This window comes from Bacillus rossius, chromosome 10 (genome assembly GCF_032445375.1).
Source record: "Bacillus rossius redtenbacheri isolate Brsri chromosome 10, Brsri_v3, whole genome shotgun sequence".
Taxonomy (NCBI): Eukaryota; Metazoa; Arthropoda; class Insecta; order Phasmatodea; family Bacillidae; genus Bacillus; species Bacillus rossius.
In genome coordinates this window covers 58697437-58723218 of record NC_086337.1, presented here as the reverse complement: position 1 = coordinate 58723218, position 25782 = coordinate 58697437, and the positions used below count along the sequence as shown (strand labels likewise).

Sequence of the window (25782 nt, the reverse complement as noted above, 5' to 3'; positions counted from 1 at the left end):
TCGAAATCTCATGTACATAATTTGATAGAGGTAATTATGTTTAATGTAGACTTTTAATTTTCTCTTAACTTTAAATTACGGTTTGCAAAATTTCATCAAGAAGTGCCAAAATACTGCCTTAAAGGTTGTAAAGGGGAATCACTGGTAGTTTTTGGAAATCACATGTAAAAAGAGGTATGAGAGAAATATTATTTTAATCGGATAGTCAGTTATTTTTCTCTAAATTTTAAGACGTGTTTGAAAACGTTTATAAATAAATACCAATATTTGTTTTAAGGTTTTTTTTTTTAAATCTCATTGGGACAGGAAGATAGGAGAATCTATTCTGAAATCGAATGAAGCAGTAAATTTTATCTTGTTTGTAACATCAAATGTGCGAAATTTCATTTATGTACCAGCATTATACTTAAAAAAAATTAGAATAGTGAATGGGGTGGTTTTACAAACTCTCATGTAGACTGTGACCTTATGCATTTTTCTAAATTAATATTTGAAATACAATTTTCTTCTTTATTTTTAATGTCATTTGTGCAGTTTTTCATACAGTTGTACCAAATTAAGGAATGGGAGTGGTTTTATTAAAAGTTCATATATACAGTGACATTGCCCTTTCATTCTAAATCAGTTGAAGACAAATATTTTTCTGTTATCATCAAAACGTGAAAAACGTGTGTTGTAGGGGGTGGGATAAAGGGATGGTGGTGCAAGGTGTTTTATTTTTTTATTTTATGTAGTGACGTCGTCCGACCGAAGGCCACCCTAAAGCCCGACCTGCAACCGCCAGTATTCAACCCCGCTAACAGAACGCACCCCTAGCCATGGCCCACCCGAGTCAGACGAGCGCCGTGGGACTTAGGTATTATCCACGCCCTTAACGTAATCGGCAAGACAAACCGAGTCATGTACACAGTAAATTCACTAAACTTTAATGAACCCGCCACTTTGAATTAACAACACCGTGCAACACAAGTGCGACGTAGGAGTGCCCGGGTCACTCACGTGTAGTTTTCTACTAAAACAGCTGTGAGTGCAACCCTAGCGGCCTTCAGCCTGAATTCAATAGTGTAATATGTGACGTAACTCAAACCGCCCAAATTAGCATTATCATTCGCCACTGGAGTAGTTATCAAGCAACAAACAGTCTCCAGTATGACTCTAATAATTCAAACTTATTTTATACAACTTTATTAAATGTCATTTCTAAAACATATATATACTAAGTTAATCATTAAGTTTTATTGTATGAATTTAGAGCCACTTGCTTTTTATTAGTAATGTAATTGTTTACGAATAACGGAACTTTAGAAACTCTGGCGCGACAGGGAGCTCCCCCCTCCCCTCGCGCCAGGGCTGCACGCCAGCACAGCGCGACTCGCGGACCGGGACGGACGCACATCCCACAGGGAGCCAGCATCTCTTTGTCTCCATCGAACTTCCATCTGGTAACTATAGTCAAACCCCGAAACCTTTTTTAAATACTCCCCGTGTGCGCCCGGTCCGTTTCCGGTGTAGGGCCTAACCCAGCCACGTCAACTTAACACGCCCCACACAACGCATTACGTGGGGCCGTGCAATATACGGTACGGGCAGACTCCCGCCACCACAGACTTTTAATTAATCGCCAAGTGCACAGGCACTGGCTACATCCAATCGTAGACGTGTTCTTAATTTAATAGCGAGCCGCGGTCCACACAGGTGGGCCCGCGCGTCGCCGTTCACCAATTACGGGATTAGCCGACTCTAATCAAACACTCTCCCTCAGCTGCAACTGGCGTGAGGGCGTAACGTTAGTGACGGCGCGTCAGAGCGCCTAGTGTGTAATTGACAGTGTACTTTATGTAGGGAAATCGTGTGAATGTAATTGCAAGTGTAATTTGTCAACGTAATTAAAAGTCTACTCCGCACACTCCGTGCGCGACGTGTGAACGACAGTGCAAAGCCGTGTACGTTATTGCTGAACCTCACCAATCCAGTTAGGGATCAGCGTCCTATGCTGTGCAAGGCCAGTGGGGCAACAGGCATTATGGATCCCTAGCATCATCACCACCGCCGCAGTTCCTAGTGGACCACGCAGGGGCCTTCGGACCTCACGACCCACCTCGTGGCTAACCTCCGCGTCAGCCTGGCGCCCTCCCGGACACACTTCCCCGCAACAGCACAGCCTTCCCGCTAGGAACACCGCCGAGTCCAGAACACGAGAACCCGGGCGACGGCAGTAGACATTGACCAGCCTTCAGAATAGAAGTAATTTTTCTCTCATTTTGAATTCAAATTGAACAAAATTTCATCAAGTAAAGTCAAAGTTCTGTTTTAGGGTCGGTTTATGGGGGGGGGGGGGGGGAATTTCTAAATATTATGTATACAATGATCTCCCTTTTTTTTTGAAGGTCAGACGACTTTATCACGCCCATTATTCTCCCATCTACAAGCAAAGCGTTGGAAATGTGTGAATTTCATTCACTAAAATCTTTGCTAGTGCAGTACCTACATTTACAGATTTGGTATGAATCATTTATTTTAAAATTCAGTTTATAGTGTTTTAAAAGTTTTTTTTTTTAAATCAGATGCATAAATTAGTTCCTCAAACTTTAAACGTAAAGTGTGCACAATTTCATCAAGAAGTAAACAAAAATTGTATTTATGTGGCCTACCTAGTCTGGGGTGTATCTGTGTGAGGCTAGAGGATAATTTAAATTTATATTTAATGGAACTTAATAGACAACCAATTTTTTAATATACAATTTTGAGGTTAAATGCAATGGTGCGAAAAACCATATGTATAAATACCGAAGTGGGCTTCAGTATTCATACAAAAACTACAATAGTATCGCATAAAAAGACGTTGGACTTCAAAAGAGACAATCAGTGCCATCTATCCATTCCATTTGAGCTCATGAGCGATGGAAGCGCTGTGCTGTGGGCAGCGTGACAACTAACAGCTACCCTTGCCAGCAGAGTCACCTAGCAATTGAAACAGCAACTTCATTGCTGGCCGCATCGAAGGTTCACCGGTTTAAAACTTCTGCTTATGCCTAGAGGTCAAGTGTGTCGTAACTTAGGTCACAATACAAATTTGCAATCAGTTATATATTTTGTTTGAACAAGGGAGGGATATTTTTTAATTTATTGAATGTTTTAGCAAAATTAAATTTTAAAAATGAAAAATTTTGACATATATGTTTGTAAAAAAGGGGGTTTCTGTAAAGTCGGTTTACAGACGATAATTTTACGTGATAACGTCATAAGAAAACACTGACGAAAAATTGCATACCTTAACCTGTTTGATATTATAGAAGATTTTCTCGCACGGTGGTCGGCCGGTTCTTGCACGCTCGGCTCAGGCGGAACGTGTGACAATGAGTCATGCTTTTTCGTGCGTGCAGCCGGCGTTCGTCGATTTATAAGACGTTATCACGTCAAAAAAAACAACAGATTCTTACAATATGTTACAAAATGTGATGACTGACACGGACTGAGAGGCGGGGTGACTGTGACAGCCCATAGCGGTCTGGCGGGGTCGTCATCGCGGCTATCGGCGGTGGAGGGCAGTCCTGCTACAAGTTATCCTGGTACAGTTATCAGCGACTGATGCGGGCCGAAAGGCCCAAGTTTCCAAACACTTACATGGTAACGTTTTCTGCCACACCCAACTCTTCTCGCCTGGCCTACTAAAAAATGCACCGATCACATTTCAACGGACCGCAAACTGAAAGAGTAGTTTTAAAAGCAAAACGCAAGAGGGTGTCTTTAAAAGAAGGTTGTGTCTAACTGCCGCCACTGAATAAACTGCATTTCCTGAGCTACATTTCAATACTGTTAGCTTCTCAAAAAAAAAATATTTTCCGAGGAAGCAGAGCATTACTTCAACAATCTTTCACACTAAGTAGTGATTTCATGTTCATCAACATTAACTTTCAATATATAATTTTTTTATATATTTGGAATTTTTTCTTTCTTTTTTTCTCAAATTCGCTAGTTTCGTGTAAAGAATGTTATATACCGTAGTTCTACTTTGTGTTCAAGATCTAGCTATTATTTTAATTTTTTTTAAACTGTAACATCTTACTCCATGTCATATTTACATTTTGGCATTGTTTTTCTGTAACACCGTTTATTGTCTTTGGACTCTCATATTTTTTCACCTGAACACTTTAGGAACCCTCTAGCTTTTTCTCCTAAACATTTTGTTGTCAGTAGTATAAATGCAAGATTTACTTATAAAATATTTCCTTTGCAATTGTACTAGTTAATTAATATGTGTTTGACAACAAAATTTAAAAAAAAAAATAGTGCAATTTACTATGAGTCTTCAACGATTAAATTCCCGTTATATCAAAATGAAGCCGCTTGGACAGTAATCTTTTTTTCCCCTGGACGCTTCATTTTTAAAAATAATTATTAGTACCAATAAAAATATGAGGTGCAGCATTGCCTCATAGTTATTAATAATATACCATTTAAGTTAATAAGAAAAGGCCAGCAGGATATCAGAGTTGTTAAGACAACGGTGTGTCTCGTTGTAATGACGAAACTCAAACTTTTTTGCATTTATGAAATGATATTTAAAAGGTTCTTTACAGTATGCGATCATGAACAGGTACTACTGATAAGCAGTTTTCCATTACTTAAACAGAAACTCGGCCACGTTTGTTTCCCCTAAGAAATGACTATACTGCGGTGGTAGCATGCGAGGGCAGTACAACGGAATCCACTTAAACCACTTGCAATCACGTGACACGCGCTGCTGGCACACGACTCTGTGTGGTCAGGTCTATACTGCGGTGGTGGCAGTACAGGCTGTGCATTCTGTCTGTTGGATGACCGAGGAGGTAAGATCGCTACTGCTAGGACAGCATGTATGTATGGAACTTTTATCCATTACTCGATAAATTTTCAGTCAAACCCTAATGCATAAGCACATAACTGTTCATGTAAGTTTGTGCATTCAGTTACGTCTCTTTACCAGAAGCTCTGCAAATAAAGCTATAGGTAGGTCTAATGCTGTGCTCACGTTTGAAGTTACATTTGCATCAAACTATTGCTATTACACGCCAAAATATGTTTTTTTTATTATTAGATACGTTTCGTGTAGTCCACACCAACTTGCCTGTGACGTAAAAGTGTTTTTGTACATTTTACTGCAAGAGATTTGTCCTATAATGATAGCATTTATACATCTTTAATCAAGAACCATTATGTTAGGAAAGCATGTGTGGGGAGTGCTTGCTTGTAACAGAACTGTGATTTAGTATCTACGTTATTATCACTAGGTAATTTATGATATATTTATGAACTTATTACATTGCCTGCTGAGTTTTCTTCTGAATGCAAATACTCTCCCATGAAATATGTTTGAGTATATTTGAAAAACTAAAACTGCATTCTGAAGGAATTTTGGTCTGATACCATGTACCTCTTTATGCATGAATATGTGTTTTTTTTATTTTTCCTTAAAGAATCCATTATTTTTCTTTAAAAAATCCGAATAAACTCATTTTCACTTTTAGAATTAGAATATATATATTTTTTAATTTAATATTTTTTTACATTTTGATCTTTTAATTATGTATAAGTAAGGTCATAACTCTCGCTTGATTAGCTTCTGAGATAATTTTTTTTCTATAAAACCATATCCACCCTCCTTTCATCACGTTTGACGTGTAAATTCGGTAAATTGTAAAAAGTAGTTGGTATTGTAGTATGATTATTAATACATAGTACGCAATGTTGATATTCTCTTATTATGTTACCTTCAAACAGAGGATTTATATTTAAAAAAATTTACGCCCTTTTCACCTCCTTAAGAATGAATTTTAACAGACAAAAATTTATAAAGAATTGGTCTATATTTAATTCTTTTTTTTTTCAAAACCCTTGACATATTTTCAATGAAAATTAAACAAAATTAACAGAAAAACAAGCAAACTAAACTTAAAATGAGACTGTATAACTTTCATTGTCAAAAACAAAGGAGTTTGGGAAATATCTGCTAATTATAGACACAACCTTATTACAATTTCTTACACACACACACACACACACACATATATATATGTATAAGTATGTATATATATAGATAGTTTATAATGTCCATATAAAACTTGTAAAATATTTGCAATGTAATCGAGTTTTAATAGGTTTACGCCTGTGTTAACGTTTTACATTTGATTTTATAGTATTATATTGTAACTTAAATTAGTAACTAGTGAAAATAATGCATTAATATAGAATAATCAAAATTTTCAAATATTCTAACAAATGTTTGCTTGGGTTTTGTAAAATGTTTTAGTGGTACCAAAATATTTTTTGGGAGATGAGAACATTATGAATTTATAATTATTAAAAAATTACAATAGGTTTATTGATATCATGACTCTTACTTTCTAAGGTCCTATGTAATTCCTTATAAACAAAACAAATATGTAGGTATCACTGGAGAAAAAAACATAAAATTTTCATTACAGCAAACATATAATAAATTTTAATTATACATTCAGTAAAATTATTTCAATTGTACTTTTACTTTAAGTTTAATTACACTATGTTAATAGATATTATGTATATAATAATGTTACATACTAGAAACAATATAACTATGTGTTATTTTTTTTAGGAACATGAATCAACCAACTTTAATGAAACTCTTCATTATATTTACAGTTTATTACTCGTATGCGAGTGCTGCACTTAAAATAAAAATTTCACTGGATATTGTTGATAAAGAGCACATTAATCTATTAGCAGAAGCTAATGCCAAAATGTACAAGTTTGCCGGAACAAAGTATAACTGCATGGCTGTTTTTTCACAAACAACCTTCGAAGTTGACGATATAATCCATGAACTACAGTCCAAAAAGGTCTGCACATTCATCGTCATAAAATCATTGCAACACGATGCAAATTATAAAAATTCAAGAATTTTTTCACAAGATCATGAAAACCTCATATCTGAAATTGATGTGTTTATGATATTCTTTAATGATTATAAAGACATATTACATGATTTACTATTGAAACATTTACAGAGAAATTTTTGGAACTCGCAAGCATACTTCATGTTATTATCAATGGCAACTACCAACATAGAAAACATACAAGCTAAAAGAATACTCAGTCTCTATTGGGAAAATTTTGAAATTTTGAATATTATATTAATTTGTTTGAAAACTGATAAATTAAGAACGAAAATAAATTTGATAACCTACAACCCATTTTTGAAAGAAGATGCCATAAGTGTAATCGATTCGTCTCGTAATGATCATTTACTTTTCCATGACAAGTTTTCAAAAGTTCAAAACTACCCATTGACAGTTTTAACCTACAACGTACCACCTTTCGCGTTTAGCAAGATGGATAAGGGTGGTGAATGGGTATCCAGTGGACCAATGGTTGAGGTGATAAGAAGTATTGTTCGTCACATGAATTTTGTTTTCGTTGATCATTCTTCCGATGTACGTGTGAACAATTCACGCAATGACCCGGACGTCACACTAGGATTGTACTACGCCACCCCACACATCCTCAAAGATATGTCATACCCTTTCTTCATTGACAGGGCTGCTATCATAGTACCAAAGGCACTGCAGATGCCAGCATGGATGAATCTCATTCACCCATTCAGTTTCGACTCGTGGATGGCATATATAACGATGTTTGTCTTTCTAGTTCTGGTCAGTAAAGTTGTTTCAAAATTTGAAATACACGCTTCACCGGGGCAGTTTAGCGTCTTGGAGGTCGTGCGAGGATTTCTTGTTGGAGGCTCCATATACATCCAACAGTGTACTCCCTTGAGGCTGATCCTCGTCTCAACACTTCTATTCAACCTAATAATGAACAACTGTTACACGGGCCTGATCACGAGTTACCTGACAGTGCCCCGCTACTACCCTGAACTGAAAACAGTGGATGATTTGGAAGCTAACTCTATTTCGATAGCAATGGTAATGCCATTACACTTTTTTGAAAATACTGTTATTTTTGACTATATGAGAAATTCACTTACGGACTTCGATTTAAATGATGAGACAACCTCGAAATTATTTTTAAACACTGTAATAAGGAACGATTTTGACTCCACCGTTCATAATGTCATGTTTCACAGGAATATCAGTGTTTACTCTTCATTATCTATGGCTCACTACAAGATAAAATTTGACTATAACATTTTAAGTCATTCTAAACTCAGTGTTATGGAGCTTAATAATCTTTTACCCGTGGTGTTGTTATTTCGTAAAAATCTTCCCTATAAGAACAAGTTTAATATGCATCTGTGTGCCTTGAAGGAGGCTGGCATCGTAGATAAGCTGCTTCTTGATAAGATGGTAAGTAATAAGGATACAGCCACAAACGAGCTCTCAAAACTTTCTCTAAGTCACTTGCAAGGTGTTTTCTTTGTCCTTTTGATCGGTATTTTGTTAAGTACTTTAATTTTCATCTTGGAATTAGTTTTTAAATTCGCCTACTTCTTTTTTGAATATATCTATGAAAATTTCTCAATTATGCCACATCTTAATAGGCATAAAATCTAGAACGCTAATATTTGGGGAAGAAATCTTATATTTATTTCAATTCACCTATATTCAAATTATTTTTATGTTGAAGCATTTCTCTTATTTCTAAACAACCAACGTACTTGATTAAATTTTTTTAAAGATCAGTCGGTAACTATCTATATTGTGTGAAAGATTGAATCTTCCCACATTGTTAAAACGCTTATATACATGTAGCGTTAAAACAAAATAGCTGCATTCTAGCCTCCCAATTAAGGGTTCATTATATTTATTTTCAAAACTTTCACATTACTAACAATTATGTCATATACCTTTCTAGGCCAAGTTTTCACATTAACTATTAATTCTTGCTAACATTTGGCATCAATATTTACACCTATATATCTATTAGCACCGTGAACACCAAGTATGGTCTGTAAGTAATCAGTAAAACATAACCAACTCAATCCTCATTTAGTGTCATTTTTATTCAAATACTTTAATATAAGAATATAGTGTTAATGTATTAATATAGAGTAAAACAACAATAACTGAATACTGAAAGTCTTGTCAAAGCGTGGTCAGTTTATAAAAATAATTTGCTTAAATTATGCTAAACTGTTACGTTTTTCAACTTTCTGTAAACATTGTATATTTAAAAATAATCAACAATATTTACCATATTTTTTGGATTCCTTATTTTTCTTTTCTGTATTTTCACTTTAATTATGTGCTTTTTTAATGAAGTGCTAAGATTTGCTACTTAAAAATATTGTCTCTTTCAGAAATCTGTATGTTAAATTTGCTCTGTTACTTTACAATGTTTTTCACAAAGTTTTAATGTAGTGGAAATTATTAACTCTGTGTTGTGCTTCGATACAAGCAAAATTTTTAAAAAAATTATTTGTATGTCGGAACAGTTGGAAAAATGTTGCTTGTTTACTTGTTCATTAACTTTTCATAATTCTACTGTAAATTATTTTATGTATCTCAGATGTCTTCGATAGATCTGAAAACACAGAAAAGAGAAACATTAGAGAGCATCTACTAGGCAATTTATTATTAACAATTAAGATATCATAGCGATAGAGGTTATCATTTAAAGAGCTAGAGTATCCTTTTTTAATGTTATTATTTAAAGTAAAAATGAGAAAGACTCCCGAATGGTAACCTATATGTTATTACAATGAGAATAAAGGAACAATTAATGGCTGCTGTGGTTTTAATATAATAATATAATAAAAGATTATTACTAGTATGTAATGATGGTCAAATTGCAGCCCTATTAAAAATATATATTTCTAGAAACATGTATCATCGCATGCACTTTTTACATTTATGTATGATGAGTATTCAGCAGATACTGTCTGAAGCTATGATGATATACTTACAGAAATACTGAGTCATATTATTTTTTATATATATATATATAGATACATGAAGTGCGCCATGTATTTGAATAATTTAATTTAATACTTTTTTAAAAGTACACATTTTTAAGAGAATTAATAATTTTCACTACAAGCCACACATTGTATTTATTAGTTATATAAATATGAAACCTAATATTAATTGATAGCTATCAATCCCTCGCATAAGTTTCAAAAAACAACTGGTCATCGCTGCCTCAAGCTGTTAACTAAACTTATAAGGCTACAGTTTGTATTGTTCACCAATCGTTTACCAATCGCTTTACAGAATATTTCTTACTACAGCACTAACATCAGCTCTATAGACTAATACTTCCTTGTCAAATGAAATGTAATAATATTGACAATTTATTTTTTCTTTCATTTTGTCACAAATAATGTAATTATAGGAACAAAATAGCCACGAATCTTAGTTTAAAAAATAATAATATTCTTAAGGGACTGTGAATTAACATTACACATCTATGTTATATTTTCATATTCAGAAAAAACCTAAAAAATATATTCTTTTATTTGCCAACATATAATGTGATCTAGATTTAAAATACTGTAATGTTAGTAATTTATTAAGTAAAAAAATATAACAATGGTAATACCTACTTTATTAGTAAGTGTATTAGACAACAATGAGCATAACATTAAAAATTGAAAGCACAACAAAACAATTTTTTTTTTTTTTAAGAAAGGGAACGTTGTAAGCATGTGTTAGAGCTTAAGTAAAAGTACCGAGTGTAAGTATTGCTCTTATAATATGTTACTAACAATAATATATATTGAAAAATTAATGTAAGTAATAAGTAAAATAAAAAAATTTATTAATGATTTGTATTATTTATTTAAATCTATAATCTTTTTAAACCTATTTAAAATACATTTTAAAAAGAATTTCTATTCAAACCTAGTGCTATTGTGTTTCTCCAAGAAAACATGAGATCTTAAACAATTTTTTTTACATTTGTGTACATTCTAAAGGCCTACAAGGAATATTTTAATGTTTCCAGTAAATGATGACCACTAATAAACATGGGAACGGAAATCACAATACAATTTTTATTAATGCACAGATCGAGAATAAACACCAGGACTGAGAAGTAAATTTTGAAGGTATTGGTAACATTATTGCTAACAATATATACTTCTTTCGTAATTTATTTAATGCATACCCTGCTGTGGTATGTATAAGTTCTATTACAGCTATTTCATTCGTCACGTGGGCCAAAAAGTCACGGTATAGGCTAAGCGGCTTGTTATTAGGAGTCTCAAGCTATCTTTAGGGCATTTCATCCACAATGATTTATGTTTATTTAAACAGAAAATTAACCCTTAATATGGGACTCTTTTCCCCTTGAAATAGAAGAATTTGTGATAGTAATAAGGATTTTAAAAATTATTTTCAAAAATTTTGTGGCATATTCCCCTAAAATATCAAAGTATCGGGAGGTCATGGATCTTATCTACAATCCACAACCTGAAACTGAGCCCGACCGGCTACGCCCAACTTATAACGTGTTTTTATCTGGCGTGATCTTTATTTAAATATTTTATTGAGTTATTATCCATGGTATATCATTATTGTGAAAATAGCATTAAAAAATGGCTACGTTGTAGTTGATATGATCGGTTGTGACCGACAGTGTAATAATTTTTTCGTAAGTAATGCAAGTATCAACAGTAGACAGAAAAACATTTTCGTTTTTTTTTTGCAGCCCCTATAAATAATGTAAACCAAAATCGATAAAAATTTTAAGTTATCTGATTAAAAATTGTATATAGACACGCGAATTTTTGCTGTTATGCTGTCTGTGCTACAGATCGACAGTGAGACTGAAGCAAGTTAGCTGGAAAGTGAGTATTTATTATAGGTTTTTAATTTCAAAAGTATTTTTAAGTGTGACTTAAACCGATAATATGCTGAAAAATAATATTTTGTAGTTTATAATAGCGGACTGATTATCTAACAAGGGTTTAAACTCCTCAACATAAGGGCATTAGTTAATTCTTAATTTGGCTGTGCTGAAAAGAAATATACATTTTAAATTTTTTATTATTAATAGATGACAATTTTTTTTATAAGATCCATTTGCTGTTATCCACACCAACTTGTCTGTGATGTATAAGTATTTCTGTACATTTTATTCCAAGAGAGTTGCCCTATAATGATAGCATTTATACATATATAATCAGGAACCATTATGTTAGGTAAGCATGTATGGAGAGTGGTTGCCTGTAACAAGAGAACTGTGATGTAGTCTATGCGATTATTACTAGGTAATTCATGATATATTTATAAACTTATTCCAATATTTTTCTATAAAACCATACATACCCTCGTTTCGTCACGTTTGACGTGAAAATTCGGTAGATTGTAAAAATGAATTTGTATTGGTATATGATTACTAATACATACTACACAATTTTGATTTTCTCTTAGTATGATAGCTTCAAGCAGAAGATTTATTTAAAAAATTCAAATTTACGCACTTTTCACCTTCTTAAAAATGAAATATCGCAGACAAAATTTATAGAGAATTGGGCTATATTTACATTAATTTATTTCAATACCATTAACATATTTTGATTGATAATTAAACAAATTAACAGAACACAAGGCAAACTTAAAATTTAAGAACTCTGTATAACACTCATTACCAAAAAAATACCGTTTTGGAAATATCTGCTACATACAGATACAACTCTTACAAATTTTTTACAAATATATTTTTAGGTTTAATGCCCATATAAAAATAGTCGAACAATTGCTTGGTATTCCTTTTTCTATTACGTTTAGACCTGTCTTAACATTTTACATTTGAATTCATAGCATTATATCATAACTTAAATTAGCAAATACTGAAATCATGCATTAAAATAAGATTAATCAAAATTTTAAAATATTCTAACAAATGTATGTTTGTGTTTTGAATAGGATTTAGTGGTACCAAATTTTTTTTGAGATCATAAAATTATAAATTAATAATCATTAGATAATTACCATAGGTTTTTTGCTATCATTGCTGTTACATTTTAAGATCCTATCAAAAATCATGCAATCAAACTAACTGGACATCAAAAACCATTAGTACAAAATTTAAAGTAAAGATGAAGTAAATTATACCTATACAGTCAGCAAACTTATTAAAATTGTACTATTTCATTAAGTTTAATTACACTATGTTGAGAGATATTATGTATATAATCATGGAACGTATTAATTGTGTGTTAATATTTTATTTTTAGGAGCATGAATCAGCCAACGTTAATGAAACTCGTCATTACATTCTCAGTTTATTACTCTTATGTAAATGCTGCACTTGAAAGAAACATTACTCTGGATATTGTTGATAAAGAGCACAGTAATCTATTAGCAGAAGCTAATGTCAAAATGATCAAAATAGCCGGGTCAAAGCATAAATGCATGGCTGTTTTCTCGCGAACAACCTTCGAAATTGACGATATAATCCATGAACTACAGTCCAAAGAGTTCTGCACATTCGTCATCATAAAATCATTGCAACACGAAGCAGATGATAAAAATACAAGAATTTTTTCACAAGATAATGAAGACCTCATATCTGAAATTGATGTGTTTATGATATTCTTTAATGATTATAAAGACATATTACATGATTCACTATTGAAACATTTACAGAGAAATTTTTGGAACTCGCAAGCATACTTCATGTTATTATCAATGGCAACTACCAACATAGAAAACATACAAGCTAAAAGAATACTCAGTCTCTATTGGGAAAAATTAGAAATTTTGAATATTGTATTAATTTGTTTGAAAACTAATAAGTTAAGAAAGAAAATAAGTTTGATAACCTACAACCCTTTTTTGAAAGAAGATGCCATAAGTGTAATAGATTCATCTTGTAATGATGATTTAATTTTCTATGACAAGTTTGCAAAAGTACAAAACTACCCATTGACAGTTGTAACCTACAACATACCACCTTTCGCGTTTAGCAAGATGGATAAGGGTGGCGAATGGGTATCAAGTGGACCAATGGTTGAGGTGATTAGAAGTATTGTTCGTCACATGAATTTTGTTTTCGTTGATCATTCTTCCGATGTACGTATGAAAATTTCACGCCATGACCCGGACGTCACACTCGGAATGTTTTTCTCCACCCCCCGCATCCTCAAGAATATGTCATACCCTTTCTTCTTTGATAGGGCTGCTATCATAGTACCAAAAGCACTGCAGATGCCAGCATGGATGAATCTCATTCACCCATTCAGTTTCGACTCGTGGATGGCATATATATCGATGTTTGTCTTTCTAGTTCTGGTCAGTAAAGTTGTTTCAAAATTTGAAATACACGCTTCACCGGGGCAGTTTAGCGTCTTGGAGGTCGTGCGAGGATTTCTTGTTGGAGGCTCCATATACATCCAACAGTGTACTCCCTTGAGGCTGATCCTCGTCTCAACACTTCTATTCAACCTAATAATGAACAACTGTTACACGGGCCTGATCACGAGTTACCTGACAGTGCCCCGCTACTACCCTGAACTGAAAACAGTGGATGATTTGGAAGCTAACTCTATTTCGATAGCAATGGTAGTGCCATTACACTTTTTTGAAAATACTGTTGTTTTTGACTATATGAGTAATTCACTTACGGACTTCGATTTAAATGATGAGACAACATCGAAATTACTTTCGAACACTGTAATAACGAACGATTTTGACTCCACCGTTCATAATGTCATGTTTCACAGGAATATCAGTGTTTACTCTTCATTATCTATGGCTCACTACAAGATAAAATTTGACTATAACATTTTAAGTCATTCTAAACTCAGTGTTATGGAGCTTAATATTCTTTTACCAATAGTGTTGTTATTTCGTAAAAATTTTCCTTATAAGAGGAAGTTTAAGATGTATCTGTGTGCTTTGAAGGAGGCTGGCATCGTAGATAAGCTGCTTCTTGATAAGATGGTAAGTAATAAGGATACAGCCACAAACGAGCTCTCAAAACTTTCTCTAAGTCACTTGCAAGGTGTTTTCTTTGTCCTTTTGATCGGTATTTTGTTAAGTACTTTAATTTTCATCTTGGAATTAGTTTTTAAATTCGCCTACTTCTTTTTTGAATATATCTATGAAAATTTCTCAATTATGACACATCTTAATAGGCATAAAATCTAGAACGCTAATATTTGGGGAAGAAATCTTATGTTTATTTCAATTCACCAATATTCCAATTATTTTGATGTGGAATAAGTTCTCTTATTTTCTAAACAACCAACGTACTTGATTAAATTTTTTTATAGATCAGTCGGTAACTACCTATATTGTGTGAAAGATTGAATCTTCCCACATTGTTAAAACGCTTATATACATGTAGCGTTAAAACAAAATAGCTGCATTCTAGCCTCCCAATTAATAGGTTCATTATATTTATTTTCAAAACTTTCACATTACTAACAATTATGTCATATACCTTTGTAGGCCAATTTTTCACATTATCTATTAATTCTTGCTAACATTTGGCATCAATATTTACACTTATATATCTATTAGCACCGTGAACACCAAGTATGGTCTGTAAGTAATCAGTAAAACATATTAAACTCAATTCTCATTTAGTGTCATTTTTATTCAAATACTTTAATATAAGGATATAGTTTTAATGTATTAATATAGAGTAAAATCATAATAACTGAATAATGAATGTCCCGTCAAAGAGTGGTCAGTTTATAAAAATAATTTACTTAAAATTATACTTACCTGTTACGTTTTTCAACTTTCTGTAAACATTGTATATTTAAAAATAATCAACAAAATTCACCATATTTTTACGATTCCTTATTTTCATTTTCTGTATTTTCACTTTAATTGTGTGTTTTTTTTATGAAGTACTAAGTTTTACTACTAAAATTATTGTCTCTTTCAGAAATTTGTATGTTATAATGCTCTCTTACTTTACAATGTTTTTCACAAATTTTTAATGTAGTGGAAATTATTAAGGCTGTATTGTGCTTCGATACAAGCAAGATTTTTTAATAATGATTTGTAAGTCGGAACAGTCGGCAAAATGTTGCTTGTTTACTTGTTCATGAACTTTTCATAATTCTACAGTAAATTATTTGATGTATCTCAGATGTATACGATAGAACTGCAAACACAGAAAAGAGAAACATTATATAGCATTTACTAGCGCTTATATTATTAACAATTAAGATATCATAGCGATGGAGGTGATAATTTAAAGAGCTAGAGTGTCATTTTTTTAATTTTATAATTTGAAGTAAAAATCAGAAAGACTCCCGAATGGTAACCTATATGTTATTACAATGAGAATAAAGGAAAAATTACTGGCTGCTGTGGTTTTAATATCTTTGCTTAGTAATATATAATCTTGTCAGAGTAATAAGATTATTACTAGTATGTAATGATGGCCAAATTGCAGCCCTATTAAAAAAAATATTTCAAGAAACATATATCATCGCATGCACTTTTTACATTTATGTATGATTAGTATTCAGCAGATACTGTCTGAAGCTATGATGATATACTTACAGAAATACTGAGTCATATTATTTTTTTTATATATATAAGGATCCATGAAGTGTGCCATGTATTTGAATAATTTAATTTAATACTTTTTTAAAAGTACACATTTTTAAGAGAATTAATTATTTTCACTACAAGCCACATATTGTATTTTTTAGTTTTATAAAAATGAAACCTAATATTAATTGATAGCTATCAGTCCCTCGCATAAGTTTCAAAAAACAACTGGTCATCGCTGCCTCAAGCTGTTAACTAAACTTATAAGGCTACAGTTCGTATTGTTCACCAATCGTTTACCAATCGCTTACCAAACGCTTTACAGAATAATTCTTACTACAGCACTAACATCAGCTCTATAGACTAATACTTCCTTGTCAAATGAAATGTAATAATATTGACAATTTATTTTTTCTTTCATTTTGTCACAAATAATGTAATTATAGGAACTAAATAGCCACGAATCTTAGTTTAAAAAATAATAATATTCTTAAGGGACTGTGAATTAACATTATACATCTATGTTATATTTTCATATTCAGAAAAAACCTAAAAAATATATTCTTTTATTTGCCAACATATAATGTGATCTAAATTTAAAATACTGTAAAGTTAGTAATTCATTAAGTAAAAAAATATAACAATGGTAATACCTACTTTATTAGTAAGTGTATTAGACAACAGACAATGAACATACCATTAAAAATTGAAAGCACAACAAAACAAATTTTTTTTTAAAAAAGGGAACGTTGTAAGCATGTGTTAGAGCTTAAGTAAAAGTACCGAGTGTTAGTATTTCTCTTATAATATGGTACTAACAATAATATATATTGAAAAATTAATGTAAGTAGTTAGTAAAATAAAATTTTTTACCAACTATTTGTATTATTTATTTAAATCTATAAACTTTTTAAACCTTTTTAAAATACATTTCATAAAGTAATTCTATTCACACCTAGTGCTATTGTGTTTCTCCAAGAAGGCATGAGATCTTAAACAATTTTTTTTTACAGTTGTGTACATTCTAAAGACCTACAAGGAATATTTTAATATTTCCAGTAAATGATGACCACTGTTAAACATGGGAACGGAAATCACAATAAAAAAATTTTTAATTAATGCACCGATCGAGAATACACCCCAGGACTGAGAAGTAAATTTTGAAGTTATTGGTAACATTATTGCTAATAATATCTACTTCTTTCGTAATTTATTTAATGCATACCCAGCTGTGATATGTATAAGTTCTATTACAACTATTTCAGTCGTCAAGAGGGTCAAAAGGTCACGGTATAGGCTAAGCGGCTTGTTATTAGGAGTCTCAAGCTACTTTTAGGGCATTTCATCCACCATAATTTTTCTTTATTTAAACAGAAAATTTACCCTCAATATGGCAATCTTTTTCCCTTGAAATAGAGAAATATGTAATTATAATAAGTATTTTAAAAAATATTTTGACAAATTTTGTGGCCTATTCCCCTAAAATACCAAAGTATCGTGAGGTCATGGATCTTATCTAAAATCCACAACCTGAAACTGAGCCCGAGCAGCTACGCCCCACTTATTACGTGTTTTTATCTGGCGTGATCTTTATTTAAATAATTTATTGAGTTATTATCCATGGTATATCTTTATTGTGAAAAGAAGCATTAAAAAAATGGGCTACGTTTTAGTTGATATGATCGTGTGTGACCCACAGTTTAATGATTTTTTCATAAGTAGTGCAAGTATCAATAGTACACAGAAAAACATTTTTGTTATTTTTGCAGCCCCCATAAACAATGTAAACAAAAATCGATACCAAATTTAAGCTATCTGATTAAAAATTGTAACTAGACACGCGATTTGTTGCTGTTATGCTGTCTGTGCTACAGATATTATGGGATGATATGTCAGTAACAACACAGATCGACAGTGAGACTGAAGCAAGTTAGCAGGAAAGTGAGTATTTATTATAGTTTTTTAACTTCAAAAGTATTTTTAAGCGTGTCTTAAACTGATATTCTGCAGAAAAATAATATTTTGTATTATATACCAGCGGACTGATTATCTATCTCACAAGGGTTTAAATTCCTCAACTTAATGACATTAGTTAATTCTTACTTTGGCTGAGCTGATAAAAGCAATATACAATTACAATTTTTATTATTAATAGATGAGAAAAGTTTTTTTTAATAAGATCCATTTGGTGTTATACACACCTACTTGTCTGTGATGTATTAGAAATTTTGTACATTTTACTCCAAGAGAGTTGCCCTATAATGATAGCATTTATACATATTTAATCAGGAACCATTATGTTAGGTAAGCATGTATGGAGAGTGGTTGCCTGTAACAAGAGAACTGTGATGTGGTCTATGCGATTATTATAGGTAATTCATGATTTATTTATGAACTTAATCCAATATTTTTCTATAAAACCATACATACCCTCGTTTCGTCATGTTTGACATGAAAATTCGGTAGATTGTAAAAAGGAAATTGTATTGTTATATGATTATTAATACATACTACACAATTTGGATTTTCTCTTAGTATATTAGCTTCAAGCAGAAATTTATTTTAAAATAATTCAAATTTACGCACTTTTCACCTTCTTAAAAATGAAATATCGCAGACAAAAATTTATAGAGAATTGTGCTATATTTACATTAATTTATTTCAAAACCATTAACATATTTTGACTGATAATTAAACAAATTAACAGAACACCAGGCAAACTTAAAATTAAAAAAAAACTTTATAACTTTCATTTCCAAAAACATAATGTTAGAAAATATCTGCTACATACAGATACAACTATGTTACAAATTTTTTACAATAATATATTTGGTTTTTAAGGCCCATATAAAAATAGTCGAACATTTGCTAAGTCATCGTTTTTAATACGTTTACACCTGTCTTGACATTTTACATTTGAATTCATAGTATTATATCATAACTTAAATTAGCAACTAGTGAAAATCATGCATTAATATAAGAATAATCAAAATTTCCAAATATTCTAACATGTTTTTTTTTTGGTTTTGAATAGGATTTAGTGGTACCAATTATTTTTGAGAAGAGAACATTATAAATTAAGAAACATTAGAAAATTACCATAGGATTATTGCTATCGTTGCTGTTACTTCCTAAGGTCCTATGAAATGTCATTCAAACAAACCAAATATGTATAACTGGAGATCAAAAACCATTAGTATAAAATTACAGTAAAGATGAAGTAAATTATACCTATATAGTCAGCAAAATTATTAAAAATGTACTATTCCCTTAACTTTAACTACACTATGTTAATATATATTATGTATATAATCATGGAACGTATTAATTGTGTGTTAATATTTTATTTTTAGGAGCATGATTCAACCAACGTTAATGAAACTCGTCATTACATTCTCAGTTTATTACTCTTATGTAAGTGCTGCACTTGAAAGAAACATTACTCTGGATATTGTTGATAAAGAGCACAGTAATCTATTAGCAGAAGCTATTGTCAAAATGCTCAAAATAGCCGGGTCAAAGCATAACTGCATGGCTGTTTTCTCGCAAACAACCTTCGAAATTGACGATATAATCCATGAACTACAGTCCAAAGAGTTCTGCACATTCGTCATCATAAAATCATTGCAACACGAAGCATATGATAAAAATTCAAGAATGCTTTCACAAGGTCATGAAGACTTCATATCTGACATTGATGTATTTATGATATTCTTTAATGATTTTGAAGACAAATTTCATTATTCACTATTGAATCATTTACAGAGAAACTTTTGGAACTCGCAAGCATACTTCATGTTATTATCAATGGCAACTACCAACATAAAAAACATACAAGCTAAAAGAATACTCAGTCTCTATTGGGAAACAATTGAAATTTTAAATACTGTATTAATATGTTTGAAAACTGATAAATTAAGAACGAAAATAAGTTTGATGACCTACAACCCATTTATGAAAGAAGATTCCATAAGTGTAGTCGAATCGTCTTGTAATGATCATTTACTTTTCCATGACAAGTTTTCAAAAGTTCAAAACTACCCATTGCCAGTTTTAACCTACAACATACCACCTTTCGCGTTTAGCAAGATGGATAAGGATGGTGAATGGGTATCCAGTGGACCAATGGTTGAGGTGATTAGAAGTATTGTTCGTCACATGAATTTTGTTTTCGTTGATCATTCTTCCGATTGTGGCCGGCAGGGCCACATTTTTACTTGTAATTTATTTTTGTTGCTGGTCTCTAGTTTTATCTGGTTTTTTATTTCACGTATTTTTACGCCTTTTTTAATTAATGTTAATTTATCTGTAATTTTTTTTTAAATTATATTTGTTTCTGTTAATTAGTTATATGCCGTTTGGTAGCTATCGATTATGAGTTTAAGAACATCGATTGTGTTTCACGTAAATACCACTTGGCGAGCGCCCGGCGTTTGGCTGATGACGTCAGACATTCGGCTTGCCGGGAAGAAAAATTCAGCTGGGGCCGCGGGGATTGTGGCGAGCGACCGTCGAGGAGAGAGCCATGTGACGGCGCGGACTGGTGTGCCGGACGGCAACGGGCGACGAAGAATATTGGGATGGAGGCTCCACGCTGGGTGACAGGGCAAATGGATTGCCCTGTGATACAGAAGAAATCAAGGTAAAGAGAGGCCGCGATTTTGATTTTTACCCTCGTGGTGCTGCACTGGTTTTTGGCAAACCTAGTGAACTGTGTATTTTCCCATACTAAATTTTATTTGGACGGAACTTTTATTAGCCTGTTTGGTGAAGAGGCCCATTTGTTTCACACGTTGTTCCAGTGTGGGATTTTTTAATAAGGTCGCCCGTTTGCCTGTAGTTGCAATAAAAGTATAAGTTTGGAAGAAACGAACATTTTGCAATTTGTTTTTGAGACTTTGTCATCGGAATTTGCATACGTAAAGTTGGCATTTGGCTAATATATCAGCTTGTGCAGTATTATTAAATGTATGCGATCGGTATTGGACTACATGCGCAGCCTGATGTTGGTTGGTGCGGCCATTCTACGTTTTTATAAAATCATTGGCAAGTTAATAAAGAAGTAAGACTTTGTTTGAAGCTGATGATAAATACTTCTGTGGTAACATGGTTATGTTACGTGAAGAGTTTTTGCTACATTTCCCTTAAAAATAAGATAATTTTTTTTTGGTCATCGTTCACGCCTTTGTGAATTCGTACCTATGGCCCGGCGTGGCATTAGACTCTGGAGTTGGTGAGGAAGGTCAGGAAGCCAGCGCACGCCTAGGATATTAACTTTGTTTTTTTTTGGCAAGTCTTTAGCAACGAACATCTGAAGAAAGACTAAACCATTGATTGAGAGTTTAAGAACTTTATTTAAATAATTTGTTTGTACTTCAGTATTATTTTTGTAGATTTTTTATATATTTGTATTGATTGTCTTGTTTGATTTTTTGGTATTAGGGCAGTCAGTAAATTTTGATATTTTATAGTGGCCACGCCTCACGCCCTTATATATTTTTATACTTGTTATCAGTATTTATATTTTTACGATTTTTTAAAGGTTATTGTTAGTATCGTAAATGGGGATAAGATGCTGCCATTATTAACGTCAGCTTTTGTAACTAAGCTTGTATGGTTATGTATAGTAAAAATTATTTTTGCAAATTTCTATTTTTTAATAACATACGTCCAAAGTCTTGCCTCTTGTTTGTTTAATGGGTACTCTGCTATTATAGCCTTTGAATTTTTTGGCCTGACCCCTGGGCAGTGGTGTGGGGAATTTATATTGTTTAGCTTTTTATGCCTGGTTTTAATATTTATTTTTTCCCTTCGCGCCCAGAGTGAGTCGGGGACGCAACCCCTCTTCCAATTAAGGAGGAAGAAGGGTTACACGATGTACGTGTGAACATTTCACGCAATGACCCGGACGTCACACTCGGAATGTATTTCGCCACCCCACACATCCTCAAGAATATGTCATACCCTTTCTTCATTGACAGGGTTGCTATCATAGTACCAAAGGCACTGCATATGCCAGCATGGATGAACCTCATTCACCCATTCAGTTTCGACTCGTGGATGGCATATATATCGATGTTTGTCTTTATAGTTCTGGTCAGTAAAGTTGTTTCAAAATTTGAAATACACGCTTCACCGGGGCAGTTTAGCGTCTTGGAGGTCGTGCGAGGATTTCTTGTTGGAGGCTCCATATACATCCAACAGTGTACTCCCTTGAGGCTGATCCTCGTCTCAACACTTGTATTCAACCTAATAATGAACAACTGTTACACGGGCCTGATCACGAGTTACCTGACAGTGCCCCGCTACTACCCTGAACTGAAAACAGTGGATGATTTGGAAGCTAACTCTATTTCGATAGCAATGGTAATGCCATTACACTTTTTTAAAAATACGGCAATTTCGGACTTTATAAGTATTTCATTTACAGACTTGGATTTAAATGATGAAACCTACGCGAAATTATTTCGAAACACTGTAATAAGGAACGATTTTGACTCCACAATTCAAAATGTCATGTTTCACAGGAATATCAGTGTTTACTCTTCATTATCTATGGCTCACTACAATATAAAATTTGACTATAACCTTTTAAGTAATTCTAAACTCAGTGTTATGGAGCTTAATATTCTTTTACCAATAGTGTTGTTATTTCGTAAAAATCTTCCTTATAAGAGGAAGTTTTTGATGTATCTGTGTGCTTTGAAGGAGGCTGGCATCGTAGATAAGCTGCTTCTTGATAAGATGGTAAGTAATAAGGATACAGCCACAAACGAGCTCTCAAAACTTTCTCTAAGTCACTTGCAAGGTGTCTTCTTTGTCCTTTTGATCGGCATTTTGTCAAGTACTCTAATTTTCATCTTGGAATTAGTTTTTAAATTCGCCTACTTTTTATTTGAATATATCTATGAATATTTCACAAATGTGCCACATCTACATAGGCATAAAATCTAGAACGCTAATATTTGGGGAAGAAATCTTACCATTATTTCAATTTACCTATATTCCAATTATTTTGATGTGGAAGCATTTCTCTTATTTCTAAACAACCAACGTACTTGATTTTATTTTTTTTATAGATCAGTCGTTACCTATATATATTGTGTGAAAATTTTAAACTTTCCACATTGTTTAAAACATTTATATACATGTATCGTAAAAATAAAATAGCTCCATTCTAACCTCTTAATTAAATTGTTGTTATAAATTTATTTTCAAAACTTTCAAACTTTTAAAGATTCTGTCAAAAATTTTTGTAGACAAACTTTTTACAAAATTAACCATGGATACTGGCTTTACATTTGGCACCTGTGTTTACACGTGTATGTCTTTTAACACCGATAACACCAAGTATGGTCTCTACGTAATCAGGAAAACATATGAAACCCAAAATTCAACTAGTGACTTTCTCTTTAATATTCATTAATATAATGATACGAGTTTTAATATATATTTATATAGTGCAAAATCATAGTTTCTGTTTGATAACACTTGTCATTGTAAGTTTTATCAAAGAGTGGTCAGTTTATAATATTCATTTCCTAATAATTATGTTTAAATGTTATGTTTTGCACCTTTCTTGAAAAAATGTTATATTCAAAAATAAACGCCTTTATATTCTATATTTTATTATTTCTTCTTTCCGGTAATTTCAATTTAATTATGTGCTTTCTATGAAGGGCTAAGTTACACTACTTAAAATTATTGTGTCTTTCAGAAATCTATGTTAAAACTACTGTCTTACTTCACACTGTTTCTCACAAAGGCTTTATGTGGTCGATATTATTAAGACTATATTGTGCTCCGATAATTGAAGACATCGTTACAAGCAAGATTATTTAAAATTATTTTTAAGTATGAATAGTCTGCAAAAAGTTGCTTGTTTATTTGTTTGTGAACTTTTCATAATTCTTAAGTAAATTATTTGGTGTATCTCAGCTGTCTATTATTTTATTGCAAACACAGAACAGATAAAAAAAGGAGAGAGCATCTACTCGACTATTTAATATTCACATTAAAAATATCATAGGTAAGAATTTATGGAGTTGGTGTGTGCTATTTTTGTAATGTTATTATTTGAAGTAAAAATGGGAAAGACCCCCGGATGTAAACAATTTAAAGAACTAAACTTTTTGTTATTGCAATTAAATTAAATGAAAATATTGGCTGTTGTGTTGTTAATATCAATGCCGAGTTTTACGATTATTCCTTTTATGTAGTGATACCAAAGTGGCAGCCCTCGTAAAGAATATTTCAAGAAGCAAATATCATCACGTGCACTGTTTGCAGTAATGTAGGATGAGTGTTCAGCAGATACTGTTCCGAAACAATGATGTCTTCACATAGATACTGAATGATATTTTTTGTTTTTTATATATTGATCCACATAGTTCTTCATATATTTGAATAATTTTATTTAATATTTGTAATAACTACACACATATTTAAGATAATTATTTTTGTTTCTTCACCACATGCTACATATTTTATTTATTATTTGTATAAAAAGTGTAACACAAAAAATTATTCTATGAAATCTAATATTAATTGATATCTGTCAGACCCTGACATACGTTTCAAAAATAACATCTGACCATCCCTTTTTTAAGCTGTTAACCATACTCATACGGCTACATTTTGTTTTGTTTACCAATCGCTTCAAGAATAACTTCAAATACACTACTTACCTCAGCTCCATAGACTAATACTTCCGTGTGAAATGTAATGTTATAATGTTGACATTCTATTTTTTTTACAAATAATATAATTTTAGGCACTACATAGCCAGCAAATCTTAGTTAAAAAAAAACCTAAATATTCCCAAGGGACTGTGAATTTTAACATTACACATCTATGTCTTATTGTCATAGTAAACCAAAAATCTAATAAATATTTTTTATTTGACAACATATGTGATCAAGATTTTAAATAGTCATGTTAGTAGTTTATTAATTACAATAATATAAAAACAGTGATACTTATTAGAAACTTTATTAACTAACAGATAATGAACTACATTAAAAATTTAAAGTACCACAAAACAAAAAAGAACCCTATGTTTTCAATAAATGGGACGTTGTAATAGTGTGTTAAAACTTAAGTAAAGCACCGAATACAAGTATTGAACTATTAATATACGTATATCGGGAAAAAAATGTAAGTACTTTGTAAAATAAAAGATTTTACCAATATTTCTGTATTATTTCTTTAAATCTATAAACTTTTTAAACCTATTTAAAATACATTTTAGAAATAGATTCCATTCAGCTCGAGTAGCATGATTCGTTACTTTCTCAGAGGATTAATGAGATATTAAAGTATAGTTTTACAGTTGCGTACATCGAAA

The 25782-nt window shown here is 32.0% G+C and overlaps 1 protein-coding gene across 1 annotated transcript; it reads left to right on the top strand.

Annotated features, from left to right (window-relative positions):
- The first annotated feature begins 11732 nt into the window (after positions 1-11732).
- Positions 11733-15081, top strand: LOC134535668 (uncharacterized). Its single transcript, XM_063374864.1, has 2 exons — positions 11733-11764; positions 13157-15081. The coding sequence occupies exon 2, from the start codon at positions 13161-13163 to the stop codon at positions 15069-15071; it is 1911 nt and encodes a 636-aa protein (XP_063230934.1). The 5' UTR covers positions 11733-11764; positions 13157-13160; the 3' UTR covers positions 15072-15081.
- Positions 15082-25782: the final 10701 nt, after the last annotated feature.